Source organism: Onychostoma macrolepis, chromosome 15, assembly GCF_012432095.1.
Source record: "Onychostoma macrolepis isolate SWU-2019 chromosome 15, ASM1243209v1, whole genome shotgun sequence".
In the NCBI taxonomy this organism is placed as follows: Eukaryota; Metazoa; Chordata; class Actinopteri; order Cypriniformes; family Cyprinidae; genus Onychostoma; species Onychostoma macrolepis.
In genome coordinates, this window is record NC_081169.1 from 17,321,623 (window position 1) to 17,343,819 (window position 22,197).

At 37.8% G+C, this 22,197-nt stretch overlaps 1 protein-coding gene across 3 annotated transcripts in view; it reads right to left on the reverse strand.

Moving 5' to 3' along the window:
* The window catches only part of dph1 (diphthamide biosynthesis 1), a 151,707-nt gene that overhangs the window by 81,879 nt on the left and 47,631 nt on the right, over positions 1-22,197 (reverse strand). For all 3 annotated transcript variants that reach the window (XR_009274339.1, XR_009274338.1, XM_058799227.1), the window contains exons 4-6: positions 11,697-11,818; positions 4,723-4,877; positions 2,161-2,282 (exon numbers count right to left, since the gene is read on the reverse strand). Coding sequence is in view for 1 of the 3 variants with exons in the window: in XM_058799227.1 (XP_058655210.1) it covers positions 2,161-2,282; positions 4,723-4,877; positions 11,697-11,818 (399 nt within the window). In the remaining 2 variants the exon portion in view is untranslated. The remainder of the gene's footprint in view (positions 1-2,160; positions 2,283-4,722; positions 4,878-11,696; positions 11,819-22,197) is intronic.

The window sequence follows — 22,197 nt, forward strand, 5'->3', positions numbered from 1 at the left end:
ATTTATTTTTAAAAATATTTTAAGCCATTTTTAGCCCCCCGGAAGTCTGCTGAGGCCTCCTATGGTGGGTCCTGCCCCCTGGTTAAGAAACACTGATTTAGAAAAAGATGCATTAAAAAGGTGAAACAATTGACTTTTTTGTTCAAGAGCTCTGTCAGATACCATTTTAATCCTTTCCACCAACCATGGAAGCAAAAAATCACAGAACTATGGGTTACCTTCAAAAATGAATGCCTTTCCACCTCCTATAGTGCACTACCAACGAAGGAAGGATTTTTTTTTTTTAGCTGTTGGACACAGTCATTCAACAAAAAAATTCCCCCTACACACAAATCTTTCGTTTTCCTTTATATGTAGCCATAATAAAACACACCAATTTTCCCGGATTACTGCACTGTCTCTTTCAAGGGCCTCTATTACAAATATTGCATTTATAGAGAAGGCATTAAACGCTCAGAGGTTTTCCGGCTCAGCTTTTAACAGTATAACTTAAACGACCACAAATTGATGCATTTCGTGGAGATGGCACTATTGAGAATACAAGATTAGAAATGGCCCAATTTGCAGTTCTTAAAACAGCTTTTCACAGCACCGACCCATTCACCCACAGTTCAGTTCATTATGCCTTCGGCAATGAGATGGAGCTCCCTCTTGTTTCAGAAGAAATCCTAAGTGGAAACCAGAGGTCTGCGTGAAGACTTGTGGCGTTCTTTACGGTCCACCCAACTCAAAAGAGACTTTATGAAGGTGCCGATCGGCCATGAACCTGTGTAATTTTTCAACACAAAGCTGCAATCATCTTCTCCGTGGGACTTTATTCAGACCCCTGGCAAACATATTACTTCTTATGAGAAAGTCAGGCTCTGTATAAGCTTAATTAGCTGTTAATTATATGGTGGCGATTCGGCTTTGCAATATAACATCACATTTACTGCACCGTAGGTGTCAGAGAAAGTTTTTAATTTGATCGCTGAGGGTGAGGGCAAAAGTAAATGATCTATGAAAAAGGCTATTTGCATAATAGCCATGTCATTTTGGGGGTCAGTGACATGACCACTTGTGTATGTCTAATGTTGACATGTACGGCGATGAAGAGGTGATGGGTGAAAATTAAAGTAAACACGCATCAATTCTCTTCCTCTCTCCCCTAATACACACACACGGACTAACATTCATCACAGACGCTGCACGCTGGATTAAGAGGCAGAAAGCACAAACACACACACACACACACACCCATACCCTCTCTGTGTACAGACACACACAGACAGGAGGTTTCCCTCTATCTCACAGGAGCAGAGCTTGCTGCTCACAGCCGCTGTGTGATACAGAGAATAATAGATCACACACACATATATCTGCTGCCTAATGTCTCGTCTCTGTGTTACAACAGCACTTGACACGCTTCTCATTAAAGATAGCTTGAAACTGCATTCGCAACGCATTTAACTTACGCAATGTGACATTTCAGAGAGAAACAATATTCCGCAGGTAATAATGTGAGGCGGGTCTTGATGTTATTCATCGGAATTCGATTGGGTTGTGAAAAGTAGCATATAATATTATTGGTTAGTATTAATTTTTCAACACATGAGGCCTTGGTCACATGAGCAGTAAAGTCGTTTCAAAGGGAATGAAAATTATTTTGATGATAGTGTATGTATTTTTCTTGTTCTTTTGAATAACATGTACTATTAAATTTGTGCACAATAAAACCAGTGATACGTATTATAAGTAAACAGGGTCAATTTTGATTTTATACTGTATATAAAAGGCCACGCTTTATTGTGAATATCGGGTGCACACAATGTACGACTACAATGCATTCAGCTGTAATTATATCCACAATAAAGCATAACCTTGAGCACTTTATTAATTTCGTTAAAAGGTTTAAAATGTAATAAAATATTTAAATGCAATTTTTTAAATTACAACCTTAAGTACATTCATTCAAGAGCAATTCTTCCACAAGAAGAATGAAAATAAAATGAAATGAAAAAATAAAATATTTCATCTGAATCCAGGGCTGAAACTATACATTTCAAATTGATTAAAAAAAATTAAAAATCTGAGAAATACATACACACTGACTTATTTTCATTCGAACACACTCTTACTACACAACACATATTCAACATGGGCTAGAACTGTTTTCCTTACATGACGGCATTGACATGTTTCTCCAGACGAGGCGAGGTGCATCCGAGGATCTCCCCAGGAGAAAGCGGCCGACACTGAGGTACCAACACATCGTAATCTGGCTTCAACTCTGCACTGGCTGCCTGAGAAGAGAAAGGAAAGCGATGCTGAGACCAAGGAAGCAACTTTTTTCCCACCAAAAAGGTGTCGTGCAGAAACCAGTGCCCAATCTGGAACCACGCCACGAGTTTTCACCTTTCTTGATAAGGTGGTTCTGGGCTGGAAGATTTGGCTCCGGGTCTACCCCCTAAATCCGCGGGTATTGAACCAAGAAAAAGTAATGTCAGAGGTCCAAGGGCAGGATAATGTTCACACCGAATAAAGTTTTAATGAAAGGGCAGTCTTAACTTTGGCTTCTTTTGGAACAATTTTCGCTGACGATTTTAAATGTCCAAATTTACTCTGAAACTCAGGAACTCAGCATTAACTTCTTGCTTTGTTATCTGTTGTATAACAGCAATATCATAATCATGCTGAATGTACTGCATAGTACTGAATATCAGAGCTGCTGTAATTATAATACACACTACAATTAAAAATAATGGGGTTCGTGAGATTTTTAATATTTCTGAAAGAAGTCTCTTATGCTCACAAAGGCTGCATTTATTTAATCAAAATCACAGTAATATTAAGAAATATTATTACAGTTTAAAAGAACTGCGTTCTATTTGAACAAATTTTAAAATACAATTTATTCCAGTGATAACAAAGCTGATTTTTCATCAGCCGAGTCACATGATCATTTAGTAATCATTCACAAATGCTGATTTGATTTCAATGCTGAAAACAGTAGTGCTTCATACTCGTATGTAGGGTTGGGTATCGTTTTTTTTTTCGATACCGGTGCCAAATCGACACTTTTAAAACGGTGCCGGTGCCTAAACGGTGCCTGAACCGATACTTGTTATATATATATACAGGTATATGTATATATAAACATACTGTATAAGCAACTCGTGAAGCTCCAGGAAATCCCCAATATGGACAAAGGCATTGCTATTGCTGTAACTGAGTAAACAGAAGATATAAACGTTTTGAATGATAAAACAAATACATTAAACACTCGACTACAACAATATATAGTTTATCTGTGTTATTCAAGCCATCGCTGGTATTTTCATAATAATTAAGTATATTTATAATCCATTGCTAATCGATGTATTAGTAGCCTATGGAACATATTTTCTGCCTCATTCTGTGACAAGAAGCTACATCAGATCTCAAAAGGAAGCATTTAACTGCTGTGGACTAAAAAGGTTATAATGTTCTCTTTTGTTGGACAACAGGTTTAAAAACGTGAATACAAGATAATTTTAGTTTTAGGCATTGTAATTTAAGCTAGGGCTGGGCGGTATATTGAGTTACCATGATATATCGATACAGTGGCGGTTCTACACTGAATTACTCCCCGGGCGAGACCCCCTCTGAGCGCCCATATTTTTTCATGATTCTTTGAATAGAAAGTTCAAAGGAACAGTATCTACTTTAAAATAGTGAGATTTAACATTTTGTTACAAATTTGTCTTCAATGTCACTTCTGATCAACTGAATGCATACTTGCTGAAAATTATAATTTTTCTTCTTAAATTTTTTTTTCGTGAATGCTATAAACTTTTAAATGCTAGCTTATACAGCATGTGAACTGATGGTTATGAATTTTTTTCATTATATACCTCAACACTACTGGTGCCATAATACTGTTGAATCAAACTACTCTTGATGTTAAAATATGTTCTTAAACTCAAGACTTGTAAACAAAGGCTGTTTGTTTGCGTAGCAATATAGTCAGGTTCTGAGAGAAGCTTGCAGATCTGGCTGAGCACTGGCTCTGGAACGTGCAACGACACCTTTTCAGTGGAAGGAAAGAGAGACAGATACAATCTGAGAAACAGTCATCCAGCACATCTCCCAACACCTACAGGCTTTCCTTTCCAACGAAAAAGAAGCAAAGAAATGGTGCCAAATAAATTAAGGCAAGAAAACCGCAGTAATGAGACGGGGGCGGAGACATTACGGTTAAGATTTTGTTTCTGATGAGCAGAGAAAATAACAAAAACACATAAAACGTGTGCATTCACACCCCTCTGACCCCCAGCACCCACCCAGAGCACGGGAATGGGCCTACACACACACGATGCACAGGCCGTGCTATTTCCAGAAATAGCATGGGTCATTTTTAGGCAGGAGGGTGAAACCGACAGCGAGGAGGAGAGAGCGAAAAAGGAAGGGAAGAAAATCTCACACTTATGTAAGGTGGAGTGCTGAGTGCAACATGACTTCTGATAATTCCTCCTCTTGTGCAGTTCAAAATAACTTTAACTGCATTTCACACCCACATACACAAACACACACTATTATAGGAGCAAACACACACACACACATGGGCAGCATTATGTGCTGTCAGAGACCTTGAAGCAGGAAGGTAAGTGATAGAGAGAAAGAGAGACAGTAAAGGAATCAGAGAACATCTTTAACCGCAGGGAATAGTTATCATCGAGTAAGAAGCGGGGGATCAAAGGTCACCTGTAAAGCAGCCACAAACTGGATGGTACTGACGAGGGCGAGCGAGTGGCCAGAGGGAAAGTTGAACCTGAGTGTGTCCAGGAAGTGGGCAGTGTCAATCTGGATGTCCACAAACACGTACAGCATCTTGATGCCCTCTGTTGAATCTATGGGGACTGAAGACACAAACAACATTAGCATATTTCACTCATCACACATCCAAATGATTATTTCATTCGTAGGTTGACTTCCTATTTTTTCTCTAACCTGAAAAATCTAAATTTGGCTTTCGACATTGTTTGTACAGACTCAAATGATCCCACAAATCAAATGGTGCAATCAAGTCCTTTTGTGAAGTTTGCATTTACGATTTCGGAAGTCGTAATTAGGACGTCAGATGCGTTCAAATCACTTTGGTCCAAGCAAGATGGCATGTAACTTTTCTACAAAAAAAATGCAGCAAGTGTTTTTAAGTCTACTTACACAAAATGATAAATAAAGAATGTGCATCAGGTATGTTTTTGGCTTTTTTAATGTTATTCATTCAGTTTATGAAGGTATTGTAAACTGAATCATTTCGTAATTGCACAAATTTAGAACATGCATGTAAAATGTAAACAAAAAAAATCATTGTTGTAAACAAATGTATGGGTAATACAGATGCCGCTTTGCATATTTTGAGGTTTTAGTTTGTGTTCGACATGTTAAATATTATCTTACTGACATTACTTGAATGCAATCACCTGGTGGATAAAATAGGCAACCTCTTTCACCCAAATATTTTGTCATCATTTACTCACTCATGTTGTTCCAATCCAAACCTGTATGACTTTATTCTTAGAAACACAACAGAAAATATTTTGAAGAATGTTTCAACTGCGTTGTCCATATAATAAAAGTCAATGGGGTCCAAAAAAAGAAGACGTGCTCACAGAATAAAGAATTCAGGTTTGGAATAACATTGAGTGAGTAAATGATCCTGGATTTTTCATTTCATTTCACATAATAGTTCATTGTTACAAACTGCAAACTCACAACAAAGTAAATAAATGTCTTGAAAACTCAGAAAAGTTTGTGTTAGTCAGCCTACCTCCGATCTACTGATGACAGTAACTGAAGAAAAGAGAAAATCGTACAATTTCTATTAATGCCATTCATTTCACACTCCATTTAAAAGACAGCAGAGCTGAAAGAGGAAGGCGGGCTTCAGTCTTCTCCCATCTACATTATCATTTACTGCTGATGGTCATAATTGCTGCTCTTCTTGCAGCATTCTCTTTAAACCCCCTGCTCTAATGGCCATTTCACTGCTATTAGGCAAATGCCACCTTTAGGGAGTGTTTTAAACACAGAGCCCATTTAACTATAAGAACAGACGACGACAAGACAGAAAAGCAAGTAAAGCACCGTAAAGCACCTCTCAAAGCAGGAAGACCAACATAGGCTTTTCAGCACACATTGCTGAGACGTCTATGAAAGAATACATAGTTTGGAAAGTTCTGTATTTTTATATTGATATATTTTAAAGGGGTAATTCAATCAAAATTGATTCATTCTCATGTAGTTCCAAACCTCTATGCATTTTTTCTTCAGTGAAACTAGATGTGGAATTATCTGTTTTTGTCCATATAATGGAAGTCAATAGTAACCAAAATGGTTTACCATGTTTAAAAATGGTTTTGAAAATCTTGATTATAAACTTATATTTCATTCAGTACTGAAAAGTATTGTTAAAAGACAAAAAAAGTGTAAATAAAAACATTATTTTACACAAAATGTTTGTGTGCTATGTGTTATTATGCTTTAAGTGTACTGCGCTGTTAGCTTAGCGGCATGCTAACATCACAGCTTCATTGAACTGCATGTCAAGCTGCTTCTTCGAGTTGTTACCTATATAGAGTGTTCCAAATCAATCATTTATAAGTTTCCATGGTGGTTAGGATGATCCCTTAGAAGGCAGCTGCCTTTATAGACAATAAGCAACAAGGCAGCTAACAAACTTTTAGAACTGAGCTATTGAATAGATGTCATGGACAGCATTTACAGTTAGATACTAGAGGAAGTGATATACATGTCCGAGTGGAGAGAGAGAGAGAGAAAGAAAGACTTCTGGGAGAGAGATTTTACTGACTGTGGCAATAAAAGTTTTGTTCTTGAAAGTTTTGCATTTAAGTGGGTCACTGTCAGAATGCACATACATACAGGGCTATTTTCATATACACATGAAACACACAAGAGGCAATAACCTCTTTCCGCAGGTGCTAGAAAACAAAAGAAAAAGACATGGAAGGGCCGGGGGATTGAAGTTAAGTGGAATCGATCTATTTCTCTTATCCAATTAGCACGGCAGACTGAGAGCACTTACTCACTGCAATTACAGCTGTTGTCAATAAGAGTCATGGATTTAGTCACTATCTCCTTCGTCTCCTCCTCTTCTCTATTGTTTTTATAAGGAGGTAAAATATTAGCAGATATGACCGAGGAGCTTAATAAAATTAGGAAAAATTACAGATACGGGTTTTTGTTTTTTGGTTAATTATTAAACTGGTGGGACAGATTAGCCACCAACATATACTATGTATATATATATATATACCCTCTTTGTGGAGGGTGTCAATGTTCGTCTTCTGGATCATTGCCAAGTCAGCAGTCTTCTCCATTATTGTGGTTTCAAAGAACAAGAGATACCCAGAATTTATACTGTAGGGATGGTCATTTATTCAAACTCAAATGTAAATATTCTAATATTTTGAGATACTGATTTTTGACTTTCATGAGCTGTAAGCTCTAATCATCAAAATTAAAAGAAATAAACATTTGAAATATATCAGTCTGTGTGTAATGAATATAATATACAAGTTTCACTTTTGAATGGAATTAGTGAAATAAATCAACTTTTGATGATATTCTAATTATATGACCAGCACCTGTATGTATGTGTATATATATATATATATATATATATATATATATATATATATATATATATATATATATATATATGTATATATATATGTATATGTATATATATATTGTGACAGATCGGTAGCCTCCCCTCATCATCATCACCACCCGTCCCTTATTCGCCGCCCTTCACCAGGCTCCCGACTGGAGTGGGTGGATGAGAGGAGGGCGTGGGATCAACGTGGGCTGGCGGCGTGTGATGAGGCACAGCTGGACTGAATGAAGCCTCATCACCGCCGCTGTTAAATGCCGAGCGCCTCTCCTCGAGAGACCGGTCTCTTCCCCCGTGCATGCACGCTGGTGTCCTCGTGGGTCCAGGAAGGGTGCTTAGAGGGACATCGCGCCACCGGAGATGTGAGCTGCAGAACCCGCGGTCCGGGAGAACGCCGCACCCGTATTACGGCCGTCGGGCCAGGATGCCGGGCCGATCAAGTCCCGCCAAAGGCCGAGGAAGAAGAGGAAGAGCCGCCGCTCAGAAGAAGCCGCCGCCCCTCGTAAACCGGACCAGAGCGGGAGCGCGTGCGGCCACCGGACTCCGCCCCTTCCCTGGACCCTTCCCCGGACCCTTCCCCTTGTGAACACTGCCCTCCTTCACGAGCCCCGCAGCACAACGAGGACACCAGATCCCCCCGTTTTGTTGGACACTTCTTCCCCTGGACACTTTATTTTAGTAATTTTGTTTAATAAAAGCCTCTCCGAGGCCTGACGCCACACCCACTGTGTCTGTCGTTGGCTCCTCCCGTCACAATATATATATACACACACACACATATATATGTGTGTGTGTGTGTGTTTATGTGGTTTACGGGGACACACATTTGTTTAATGACATGGGTATGACAGAGGTATTACAATTTGAAGGTGGTTTATGAGGACACTGCCTATGTCCCCGTAAATCAAAAGGCTTAAAAAAAACATACTAAATGTTTTTTTTTGTTAATCTAAAAATGCAGACAGTCTCCTGTAAGGGGTAGGTTTAGGTGTAGGGCAATAGCACATACAGATTGTACAGTATAATCTGTATATACACACGCACACACAGAGCTATTAAACTTTAAGCCTCGATGTCATTTTTCATAAAAGAAAATGTGATAAACTGTTCTACATCGCTCTGATAGGATGTGAATATCCATAAAATATTAAAACAGACTTGGAGCAACCTAAATGTCTATAAATGTTAATACATCAATCTGTAGGTAATATAAATCACTGACATTTTCACAGTTACAAAATGAACACTCACTTTGTTGCTGCTTTATCAGCTGTTTTTTTTTCGCTTGCCAAAAAAGTCCCCATCCAAAAAAAACTAAAGCTTTTTGCACTTGCTTTCAGAACTGTTGCTAAAGTTAACCTTTAAGACTTGAATATTGTTGGTCTCAAGGATATCAAGGAAAAGAAACTCAAACAACCAAGCAGAGCAAAAAGAAGTGATATGTCAAGGAATTCCTAAAAGAAAAAAATATATATATACGTATCCTACATATGAGGACTTCCCCAAAAGGAAGTTTTGGGAAATTCTGTCAGGTGTATCTCACTTTTTGTTAAATATACATTTACATAGGGCTGACACTAACAACTATTTTTATTTCGATTAGTCTATCGACTAATCGATTAATCTAAACGATTAATTTCCCACACTAAAAAAATCAACAATTTTACTTAATATTTTATTAAACCAAATGAAGTCCAAATGTCTATGAAATCCTTTTTTTTAAAGCAAAAGTAAAGTTTCAAAGGAGTATTTATCGGAAATATTATTTACCAGAATTTATTTAGGAGAAAAATGTAAATGTGCAGTATTTCTGAAAAAAAAAAAAAAAAAAAATATATATATTTATGTTTTTTTTTTATAAAATAAATTAATTGGAGATGCTTTTGATTATTAAAATTTAAAAATGGAACCATTAAAATGGATTCCAGAAAATAATGGAAAACAGAATTTGGTAAAGATAAAACTGTAAAACTCAATTAACTAGATAGGGTTTTTGATTAATACAATTAAATTTAACCATTAAAACAGAGTATAGAAAATTGAAAATGGAAAAAACTGAATTTGGAAATAAAACGGATATATATATATTTGTGTGGTAATAAAAATAGATGTAAGTGTATAGCCTTTAAAATGACTTAAAATACATATATAATAGCAATGAGGCAATACTAATTAGTTCAAATAAAGTATCAAAAGCAAGAAATCATATGGTTTTATTGAACAAAAATGTTACATAATACATAATGTATTATAAACAATAGAGCTAATGTAGATTACGCATTACAACAGAGGCCTGCAGAGGAGCCAACGGCCTGACGATTGTTTTTACACTACGTGCGATCTAATCCTTGTTTAACCATTTAATTTAAATGTCTTAATATTTGGTCATTTCTTTAGGACATAAATGCTATAGCCACTGTAATTAGATGAATATGTGGACATCAAAACGTTTAAACTCAGAGTGAGGGTTTGAGCTTTTATTTTGAAATCGCGATGTATTCTCCAGTGTTTTGCAAATGATTTCCCTTACAAATCTGATGAAATGGCGCACATTGCGTTCCCAGAGGAACGTTATAGTAAACCTAAACTCACAACAACATGCAGAGACGGAGTTTGAGACGCTCCACACATGTAAACGACAACAGTTTCTGTGGAGCTACTGTGAACGGAGCTGCTGTGACGCACGTACGTAACCTACACGCATGTAAATAATTAAAGCGCATATACTGTATTAGAACTGCATCGCATAATTTAATTATTTAATTAAATCGTAGCATTTGTGAATTCACAATTATGCTTACTTGTTATTTTTAAATGGGTTTAATATATCGTGCAGCCTTGGAAAACATGGATTCTCGTCCGTGAAATGCCCCACTTCCGGTATTTTGCCGGTTAGTCGAAGCAAGCAAAATGAAGTCGATGATTTTTTTTTAAATCGAATAGTCGAATAAAATCGACGAATCGCGACAGCCCTACATTTACATGCACAGCATTAAAGCTGTTACACTATTATCATTTCTACTTAACACTGACAAACACATTTCCGGAAGGTCTGCGTTTGACTGTGTATAAGTGTATAATGTTAAGGTTCGCAGGAGGCTTCGGCCCTCAGATGCAGGATTAATATTCCTTTGGCCAGCTCTGGTATTTGGGAGTGGTGTGATTGTTCTGCTGGAGATATATTGGCCCTATTGATTTAGCATTTCCTCTACTGTATGTTGTGCTGCTGATGGGCAGCAGGGGGTAAAAGAGCGGCTTCCTCTATGCTGGCACGTCCAGGCCTTTTAAAGGACACCCTTAATGCATGTTCACTATTGATTTGCTGAGCACATGTGCAAGCAGGCCCATTCAAAACATCTGCTATCCCTTACACATCACAACTCGGACTGGCTACCATACTGAGCTACTGAAAGCAGCTTTGCAAAGCACTTCAATAGTAAATCTATACATCTTCACTTCTCCTTACCCCGGCCGACTGTCTCCAACCTATGCTCTTAGAAACTCCCACTGAGATTTCTTGGTCTCTTTCTCAATTATTATTTTTTTCCAAACGTTCAGTTACCCATCAATGAAAGACCCTGAAACATGCTCACGAGAAACCGCAGGAACATAAAAAGGCTATAGATGAGATGTCTTCCTTTATGAAAATTAATTTGTGGGTTTGTGGTCTATAAATATGTTAAAGGAATAGTTATAACACCCAGCTCTGGCGAATCCAAACATTTCTTCTATGGAACACAAAAGGAGAATTTCACACCACCCTTTTTCATACCATTTGTCATTAGTTGTTTTATTAATGCATGGCTTTAATTAATATTTATTTCAGGTTTAGTTTCAGTAATTTTTGTATTCAAACGTATTTATTTCAGTTAGTGTCAAGGTAACCATTGTCTTAATATAAGATTTAAAACTAAGTAAGTCATACAGGTCTGGAATTACATGAGAGTGAGCAAATGATGGCAGAATGCTCAATTTGGGTAAACTGTCATTTTAATTCACATATAAGAATTGTGTGTGTGTGTGTGTTTGTGCAACTCACTGAGACAACTGTGCCCATAATGCACCATGAAGTCAGCTCCCAAAGCGCGGGCAGTGAAGTCGTCCACGCAGCAGGCCCCGTATGTCACATCTCCCATCACCAGAGTGTCCGCCTCTGTGAATCTGACAAACAACACAATCAACCAATCAATGACCTTGATCACCACCCTATTGCAATTCAGATCAATCAGGCCGTAAATATAATGACGGTTCCACACAGTTGGCAGATCAATCACTCTCAAGCGGATATGTCACTCAGACATCCATATCCCCAGTTAAGTGGGTTCCCGCTAGCCGTAAACTGATGCACTCTGTGCAGTCTGGAAAAACATCTAAAATAACCTTCAGAGACGACAGAGCACTGGACAATGACTAACATAAACATTCACTGGATGGTAAACATTCAAGTACCATGTTAAGGTTAATAGCTATGGATGCACACACTGTCCTACGAAAAAGCTGGTTATCGAAAATTTTAAATGCAGATTCAGTGCAGTGGTAATCCATGAGCCATCACCATTGTGTTCTTGAGAAAGAGACTAAACTTGTCCCAAATGCTACAACCATCAATGTCTCTAAAAATGTATAACTTACTATGAAAATTATATTTATCCGTCAGCATGTTAGTATTCAATTTATCTCAATGGAACTTACTCAGCTGGTGCAAAAATCCATCAAAACTAATTTATCCGTTCACACTGGGAAAAAAAGGGGGTACAATGTGACATAATAGCAGTCAAGACATATTTGATGTTTAATATACAGTTATGTGGAGCAAGATTATTAACCAATGAGAGTTCACGATTTCTACTTGCCCTGTCAACATTTTTACTGGAACCAAAGCAAAGCAAAATAAAACAAAACAAAACAAAACATATATAATTTTAATTTAAATGTATACTTTTAAATATATCGTTTTTAGATTTATTATTTAATATTTTTTATTAAAATTAAAAATGTAATAAACTTATTTTGCACAAATTGTTTCATGCATACCAAGTAGAACATTCATAATTAAAAAAATTTAATTTATAAAAAACTCGAAAACCTACAAATTAATAAAAATGTTTGCTGTACAATCACGGCATACGGTAAAACGGATTTTTACTGATTACCTTGCAATTTTAAACTCATTCTTACTGACTTTTCACAATTTCAACAATGCTTATGTCAATGTCAGCAAGATAAAAAAATTGCCTAGCAGACAATTTTAAACAGTTTACAGAGTGTCACAGCCAAGTGTCATAAACAAATGTTTAAATCGGCATAAAAATGAAATGCACATACATGATCCAAAAATGTGAGATACAGCAGAAATGCAATAGAGCAAGTCACCCAAAATTCCCATTCTAACCTGCATTCTTAAAAAACAAATCATGGCCATTAAGAAATATTTAATAAATATGTATTAATTCACCTGTTATTAGCAGGTGTGGCAAATCTGAAGACTCTGAACGTAAGCATTTAAGTCTGCTAAAAGACTTTTTATTACGCAATGGAGGACATTACTGAGCCACCATCTCCAGTACAGCAAACTCTTAAGAGATGCTGCTACAAATTGTCCTTGGCTTCCTTCCTTCGCTTTGTAGGACAATGACAAGCTTTCCAGCGAGGTGGATCTCTAAGGAGCTGTTTGAAGAACCAACGATCTGTTTTTGTTTGCTTCGGCAGGGGTCGTTAAGTGTTAGCTCTTCTATTGACTGGTGCACTGCTGCCGCCTCTCTTCTGTGTGAAATTTAAATGCAGGATAAACATGAGACAGGAGCACATAAATTATGAGTGAGAAAAAACAAGAGAGAATGAATATGCGAGGAGAAGAAAGGAGGAAAAAGAGAGTAGTGGCTGTTGTATGGGAAGCTGGCTGTCTGGAAGCAGACATATTTAGGACAGGTATTATTAATAGAACATAGGCACATTTTCTCTGCTTTTATACACACATACACACACTAGCACTTTTAAACCCCTCCACCCGATTCACCTTCTAACCTCTCATTCAGACTGAGCTCTCGAAAGTGGCCAGTACAACTCCATGACACATAGTACAGTCTGTACTGATCGCTATGTCTGGGATATCTTCTTTTTCTGTTTCCCGTCTGGGTCCTAGCCTTTCTTTTACCTCAGTTTGTCAATCTATGATACCTCTGTTGTGAGTCTTTTTCCATTGCTAACTAAATGGTGGGTGAATATCTCGAAAAACATAAGGCTAAATTGCACTTTATTTCTGCTTTTGGAAGGACGTTTAGGCTTATGTTTATTCTCTGAGCGTCTGTGCTTGGGCCACTGCAGTCAAGCACATAATCGACCGAGACAAACGTTTATGTGGATTTATAGGCTAATAAACATCTAATTAAATGAAAAAAAAAAAAAAAAAACTCTTTGGTGGTCTTGTGTTGACATATTACATTTTTACTCCCTAAACCCTCCATCCAAAAACACCTTGTTCTGCATGAAACACATAAAATTATATGATTTTTTGCTATCAAAATGGCAAATTTTGCCAAAAGGCAACTTTTTTCTTTCTTTTTTTTAAAAACTGTAATACGTTTAAATACAAGAATCTAATGAGAATCAACATTGAGAGTAATGGGGATTACAAAATAATAGTAATAATAATAATAATAATAATAATACTAGCAATTATGAAGTAAAAGTTAAATATCTGGATGCTAATGAGAACACGGTATTGAGAACGTTGGAAAATAATTTCTAGGTGCTTAAGTGCTTAATTAAAAAAACTAAAGAAAACAAAAAATGAATAAAGGCCCTGATAAATAGGTCTAATTTTTTGTCTGTAAACACACACACACACACACACACACACACACACACACACACACACACACACACATACTTACACTTACACTTACATACAGTACATCTACTCGTTTTCTTTTTATTTATAAAAAAATGACCCTATAACCTTAGTGTTCTCTATTTTTTTTCTATTCTATCTACTTGTTTTCTTTTTATTTATTATAGAAAAATAAATATAAATGCATGTATGTATGTATGTATGTATGTATATATATATATATATATATATATATATATATGCAATTCTAGTAATCTATTTGATCACACACAGAAACACGCACGTCGTCCTCTTCATAACGCACTTCCTGCATTTGTGTCTCATGCATGGCTTACTTCTGTAACCCAGTGCCCTCAAACACAGCCTCTCTCCCCACACACAGTTATTCTCATGTGAAGGACGCAGGCAGGCAGCCGATGCTTGTAAAGCAGAGAGAGATGGATGAGGAGAGCTCATCTGGTAAATAAATATTTGCCGTGGTAGATTTGATTCGCTCATCCTTTCTCTCATCATTTCCCTCTCTTTCTGCCCATCTGCTACACTTTTGTGCATGCCCATACACAAGCGGGTGGCATCATCACCGGCCCAAAACCATAAGACACACACGAATGAGACAGTTCAAAACAATACATGAACAATGGCCCCAAAAGTATTAGGGAACTCAAGTCACACTTAAAAATGTATGAATGTCATTGCATCACATAACAAAACATCAACTGTAGCACTGCACAGAAAAACAGCCCACACTGAAAACTCACTGTACCAAAATCCCACTCTTCATGTTAAGCATCAAACATAGATGAGCAGACGCTGATTGTGAAAGTTGAGAGGTCGGTATTTTATGACAAATCCCACAAGTTCCATGAAATTCACAATTTAAAGGGGACCTATTATGCAAAAATCACTTTTATAAGGTGTTTGAACACAGTTGAATGGCTGCAGTGTGTGAAAACAACCAGCCTATAATGTTAAAAATCCACCAACTCATTTTTTATAAAACCAATAAATCATGAACAGTCTCTCCAAACGAGCTGTTTCAGATTCTCCCTCTGTTCACATCACCGAGGGGGAAAAGTCCCGCCCGTTTGTGACGCTCTCTGCCCTATTAGCATAAACACAGCCCCAAGTGAGAAGCTGCGGTCCACCATTACTGGAGATGTATACAATGTCAGCACCAAAGAGGCTTTACAAGTGTAGTGTTTTGGGATGCACTAATCAACATAGGAGTCGCCATAATCTCCCCCCATCTGAGCAGAGGACACTTTGGTTAAATTTCATTTTCGAAGGAAATATCCCAGAAAAATTAACGTCCCCTAAATGTTTAGGAATCAATACCAACGCTTTGTGCACGAACATCAGCTCCAGACAAAGTAAGTATCATGCGTTTGTTTTCCAAATTGCCTTTCTGAAAGAGCTTCTTGGCACTCTGTAAGGCTAATTGCTAAAGCTATCATTGTCTCTGCCTGTTTTCACTGCTGCTGCCTTCAAGTGCTACCAGAATGATCGTGAATAGGAATGTGGTAGTTAAAAGTTGCATATGAAAGTAATGTGAGTTGATCGCTTGATGTTGTCGAGCTCATAATCAGAAGTGGGACTTATAAAGTTTGTGATAGCATGTTGTTATTTTTATCCCGCCGTGCTCCCCGTCTGTGTAATTCATAAACGCAAATTTATTATGCACAATATAATCAGATGACTGACTTTGAAACAGAGTATGTTTTCTGTAAGGATAACAGGCTTGTACTAATAGTGGAATGTTTATTTGCAAAGGCTAGCACTGCTAATGCCTGAGCTTGAGCTCTTGAAGCTCCACCCTCTTCTCCGGGAGCAACAGCTCATTTTCATTTAAAGCAACATACTCAAAATCAGCGCGTTTGGGCTCATACCCTAAAAGTGGCAATTTTAACAAGCTATAAAAATTTATCTGTGGGGTATTCTGAGCTAAAATTTCACATATACGCTCTGGGGACATCAGAGACTTATTTTACATCTTGTAAAAATGGGCATAATAGGTCCCCTTTGAAGTGATACAAAGAAAAAATGTTCAGAAAAATATTCTGAATAATGTTTTTCCCATCAAATCAGTCCAAAACAACATTATACCTTAGTGACTCATTGTAGGAATTAAAAAAAAAAAAAAATTAATATTAAGTTAAAAAAATATTAAGTTAAAAGTTATAAAGCATTGTGTGTGTGTGTGTATTTCTTGTTAAAAATGACACTTCAAACTTTACATTTCTTGTTAAAAATGACACTTACAGTTATTTTAAATTTCAATTCATTTTAATTTAATTCAATTAAAATTTTAAAATCAAATTTGCCTTGAACTTTTAGCATATAAGTGGTCTTTGTACCATTAAAAATCCTGCAAGTTTCACATCTGAAAACGTCCTATACGTCTGATAAACGAAACATTTATTTAATCAAGCTTTGGTCAAGTTAAATCAAGTTTTGGATCTGAGGGGCAAGGTGACGTCACCTGGGCACAGTCGTTTGCATAAACACTGCCTCCAGAGCAAGACATCAACGAATAGTCATCTTCTCACCATAGGCCCCGCCCACTGGCGTTCAGTCGCTTAATGGCTTGACACTTGATCACACTGAATGCGAGTGTCGCGATGCGTCAAAAGCAAATACAAACTACAATCACTGCCACTATCTTTTCTACACTGGATACAGTGTACAGATGTGCGTTCGCTTTCTGGCACAGGCCACGTGATTGAGTCTGTTGTAAGGACAAATGGAGTGAAAGAACGTTCGCTTTGACGCATTTGGTTTAAACAGTTCGTTCGTGTCTTTCTACCGATATCAGATGGATTCCAGCGAAGGATTCCAATACACATGCAATAGCGAGGGGGCGTGATACAGTTTCCTATGCAATGACGTTAGCCAATCAAACAGTGGCCAATTACTGAGAAACCATAAAACAGGTCATTTTAGAGAGAAGTTCAGAATGAGGGTTGAAAATAATAAATTTTCCCACATATTTGCTTTGGGGGTTTTTTTTTGTGCAAAAAGATTATAAGTAAACCTCAAAGAACATTAAAATAAAAAAAGATGTTTAAAAAAAGGTCATGACCCCTTTAATTATAATTTTTGAATCCTGTTTACCATCTCAATTTAAATTCAAGTCCTTACACATAACATCCATAAGCCGGATGCAAATATGAAGTGGCTGCAAATCTGTCGCCCGTAACGATGACTACTCCAGCCTGCAGTGACAAAACACCTGCAAAACCTCATTGGCAGGTTTCCTTATTTGCGCAGTATATCCGATTAACACCAACTAGAACAGGCTTGCGGATGAAAAACGGAAATACATTAATATAAACTCTGAGCGTCAGATTACCGGAGCTTGTGCCAGAGAGAGATAGTGCTCGCTACTGTACCTGGGAATGGTGCTGTAATTACGGAGCAGGAGTGTGGATCAAGTTCGTGTTCCCGCTGGGACTGAGGCTCAGTGCGAGTAAGATGAGGGGTTTTAGTTGTGATTAGCGCTTCGCACGCCCCTCGAAATGTTGACCGCAAGATGTCACATACGGCCTGGTCTGCTTGTTACTGTAGCTCTGCTCTTCTCCCATTGAAATAAAATCCAACATCTCTCTCTCTCTCTCTGTCATGCTATCTGGCTCCAGCTACAGCATCTGAGCTGAAATGTCATTAAGATGCAATTAAGATGTACAAATGTCTGTGATCTCAATAACAGGGCTTGTTAATTAGCGTCTCTGTAGCATCCAGCTTGCACAAAAACACAAAGTCACACTCACACAGAGCGTAAAATAAAATAAAATAAAATAAGGTTTAAATCCTAGATTTTCAATGTGGTTTCAGGCATTTGGACCTCACTAAACTCAGCCAAGGCCTGGCTCTCCCTGTCAATGTGACGGTTGTTGAATGGTTTAGTGTCTCTCTCTGACAGATTCTCATAAACTCCACAGACAGTTCATGTGTCTCTCTGTCATGTCTATCTCTCTCCTTCAGAGCAGTGAGACAGAGTCACGCTGCTGCAGGACCGGTCAGCGTCTCTGCGTGTCTCTCACTCTCTCAGTTAATGAACATTAGGGTGTGCTGTGTCTGGAAGCGGATCCATCCGTTTCAAGCTATTCCTCCTGTCTCTCAGAGGTGAAATCTTTACTTGGCTTTGACAGGACTTTCATCAAAGCTCAGCGTGAGCGAGGGGCTGCTGGCTCAAAGCTCTCCTGTTTGTGAACGCTGGAAGAAAACAGATCTTTCTATTTGGCCACTTAATCAAAGCCTTCAAAAGCAAATGATTTCAAATAAAATGTGCTTTTTTATGACTGCTAATTGTCTGGAATAGGGCAGCCAAGCAGTTAGAGAAGTGGTAATTATCATTACAAAAAGATATTTCAGACATGAGACATGAGATATGATTTTATAACTTGATAAATCCCTGATTATTAAACATGCAAAGCTCAAATATTGATTATTGATTTGTGCGCACAATGGGCCACATACATGATTGACATGGCGTGGCAGTAGTATAAAGATACAATAGAGTCCTTTTCTGTGATGTGAAGCAACACTTTTTGAACAGAGAATTTTAAGAACAGTGGAACTGCTTCGCTCTTATTTATATCACTGTCAAACATGATAATATTTTACATTTCCAACACAAACCCACCATATTCCACCAGATTTACTCAAAAAGAAAAAAAAAAGAAAAACAGCACTCGGTTGGACAACATATAGTATTTGGATACTTAAGTCAAACTTAAAAATATATGCCTCTGAATTAGCAAAATATCAAAGCGGTAAGTGTTTTATTGAAATACAAGCACACTCTTAGATTAAAACAATGAAACGGATTTAAAAACAAAACAATACAACAAAAACACCACAAACAAAACCAAAACACCAAACTAAATGAAAACAAACATAGAATGAAATGAAAACAAAAACCAAGCCAAATCAAATCAAAACACAACACAAAACAAAAAAACAAAACAAACGCAAAGTAAAGCAAATCAAAACTAAAATGCATCAAAACACACCAAACCAAACCAAAAATTCCTGTGTTAACTAAAGTATAACTGAGTAAATACACCCACTAAAAATCACTATAACATCAGTTGGTTAAAAGACAAAAACGGCTCAGAAAAGTGAAGTTAGTTATAAAAAAAAAAAAAAGCATTTCGAGCATCATTGGTTTGCACATGCCACTTGTTATCTTATGCAATGACATTGATAGATTTTTTAAGTGTCCAAATATTTTTGGGGCCACCGTGCACATACAATAAGCATGAAGCTCTTTTGTTGTGTCAGGTTGCGGATGAAAGCCCAGGACACGAACCTCTGAGTGATTCAATGTTGTACCCTCTGCCCTGTTTCAATAACTCTGATTGTGTGTGCGTGTGTCCCTCTCACTTCACTGAGCTCAGTTAACACAAAGACTAATATTAGATCAGCAACGAGGGCCTGTCACAGAAAAGCCGTCCCTTCGGACTTTCCACATCCCAGCCCTGTTTCCCCACAGTCTACAAACTACTCCTGAACCACTTAGCAGAGCACAAAACACACCAGCCCACACAAATCACATTACCTGTACCTTCTCAACCTACACAACAGAAAAATAGCCTTAAATCCAGTCTGCAAAGCCATAAAAAGTCCTTATTATCAAAGCTTCTATACCTATTTCTCCTTTTTGCAATGATACAAACCCATCGGTGTCAACATGATTTATGAAAGGCAAAAATATTCTAATTGTCCAGCTGTGTGCCTTTGTGGACTGAGGTTTTCCCTCAGACTGGCTCAAGGGCTGAGATAATGTGCAAGGGTGTGCGAGATGAGCTTGTATGTGTCTCGCTCATTTGATGAAAAGCCTGAAAAGCTGGCCTCAAAAACGCTTAGTGGTTTTCTTCTTGTGCGAGCAGGTCTCAGCGTCTGGAGGGGATGCAGCATTGGCTGTGAGACACAGTCTATGAAATCCTGTTAGTCCACTTCAGGGCAGAAATCAGCCCGGGAGAGAGAGATAGAGAGAGAGAGAGAGAGAGAGAGATGCTCTATTAAGGATGCTAGGACGCCCATCCCACAACACCCTCAGGTCTCCCACACACACTCCTGATATTGAGACACGACCTGAAATGAACTGTGGCTGAGCAATTATTTAAGATTTCTTTGGTTGAGAGCCAAAGAATTGGTTCGTTTACCTGTGAAAACCAAAAAAAGTTCCCTTGATATTTTTAGGCTGTTTGACCGATTCTAGACATTTTCAGCTTAAAAACATTCATAATTCTAAAAGATATATACAGTATAATATATAATTAACTAAATATATGGTAATAATAAAAAATACATGAATAAATTAATTTATTAAATTAATATGCATTTTAATTTGTACGTGTTTCTTTAATGCAATTTTTAGTGGTGCTTGCTAATGAAAACATTACTATTACTCATTGTATACATATTTTCAATAAAACAATAACTAACTTAGACCATAACTAATACCTCAAATCACAATGACAGATTTGTTTTTTAAGTCATCTAATATTTTTTGTCTTGCGGATGACAAAATGGGTGAAAAAAAAAATCTACAGCCTTGCATTGATAGATAGACCAGATACATCTTTTAAAATATTGTAAGAATTGCATTACCTTGGAAATGTTGCAGGCCAGATTGGAACTTATGTCATCCAGATGAGAACCATGGCTCAATGCATTTGCATTAATCACTAGGCCACAACTCTGACTTTTTTTTATTTTATTTCATCAGACATGATCCCAGACTTTTTAATCTGATCTAAACCAGTCAAAGCAATGTGCATTTATATCACCTGGGGGCAGCAAAACAATGTGCCGATGTTGCATAATTTTACCACATTTGCCTGTTTTTTTTCCTCTTCACCCAAACCTGTTGATAAGGCCAGCACAGCCTTCTCCTGTTACCACTACAGGATTCCAGCCAGGTCTATGACACGCATCAGATATCTGAGCTCTCTGTCTCTCTCGCACTTTCTCAGAGACAGTAAAAGTGATGCATCATCCCATGAGAGCAGTAAGAGAGAGGCAGGTGAGCAGAGTAGAATAGAAGTGCTCTGGTGCATCTGTACGTGAAGAGCTGTCACGACATTCTGTATCACACACGCACACACACACACACACACACACACACACACACAAAGACATCCCCACGCATACAATCACATGCAAACAGACGGGACAGGTATGTGGTACATACAGCCATTAGTGCAGACACTCAGGTTGTGTACACACACTAGGCGTTTTGAACCACGCCCGAACACGTTTGACCCCCAAAGCCCGGTTCGTTTGACTAGTGTGAACGCTCCGTGCCGCGCTCGGGCGCGGTTCGGTTAGCCGGCCCTGGCCCGGTTGGAAGAGGTGGGCCAGAGCGCAGTTCAGTTGGGCTCGGGCGCGGTATGCATGTAGCCGGAGCACAGAACAGATACTATTTTGTGTGCGCTACTGTCATCATTACGACTGCAAACATATACTATTACTACTACTACAACTACACTACACTTTTCAATGAATTTAATTAAATCAAGTATATTTACGTTTATAATGGGTCTGGTTCTCACCTTTTGATGATCTTGTAGTCTGCGATTTAAAGCTGCACATTCTTTCATTAACGTCAGCCGCCTCCGTAATAATTATCTGATACTTACTAGTGAAAATCAAGGCACGGCATGGATTACAAATTTATTAGGTA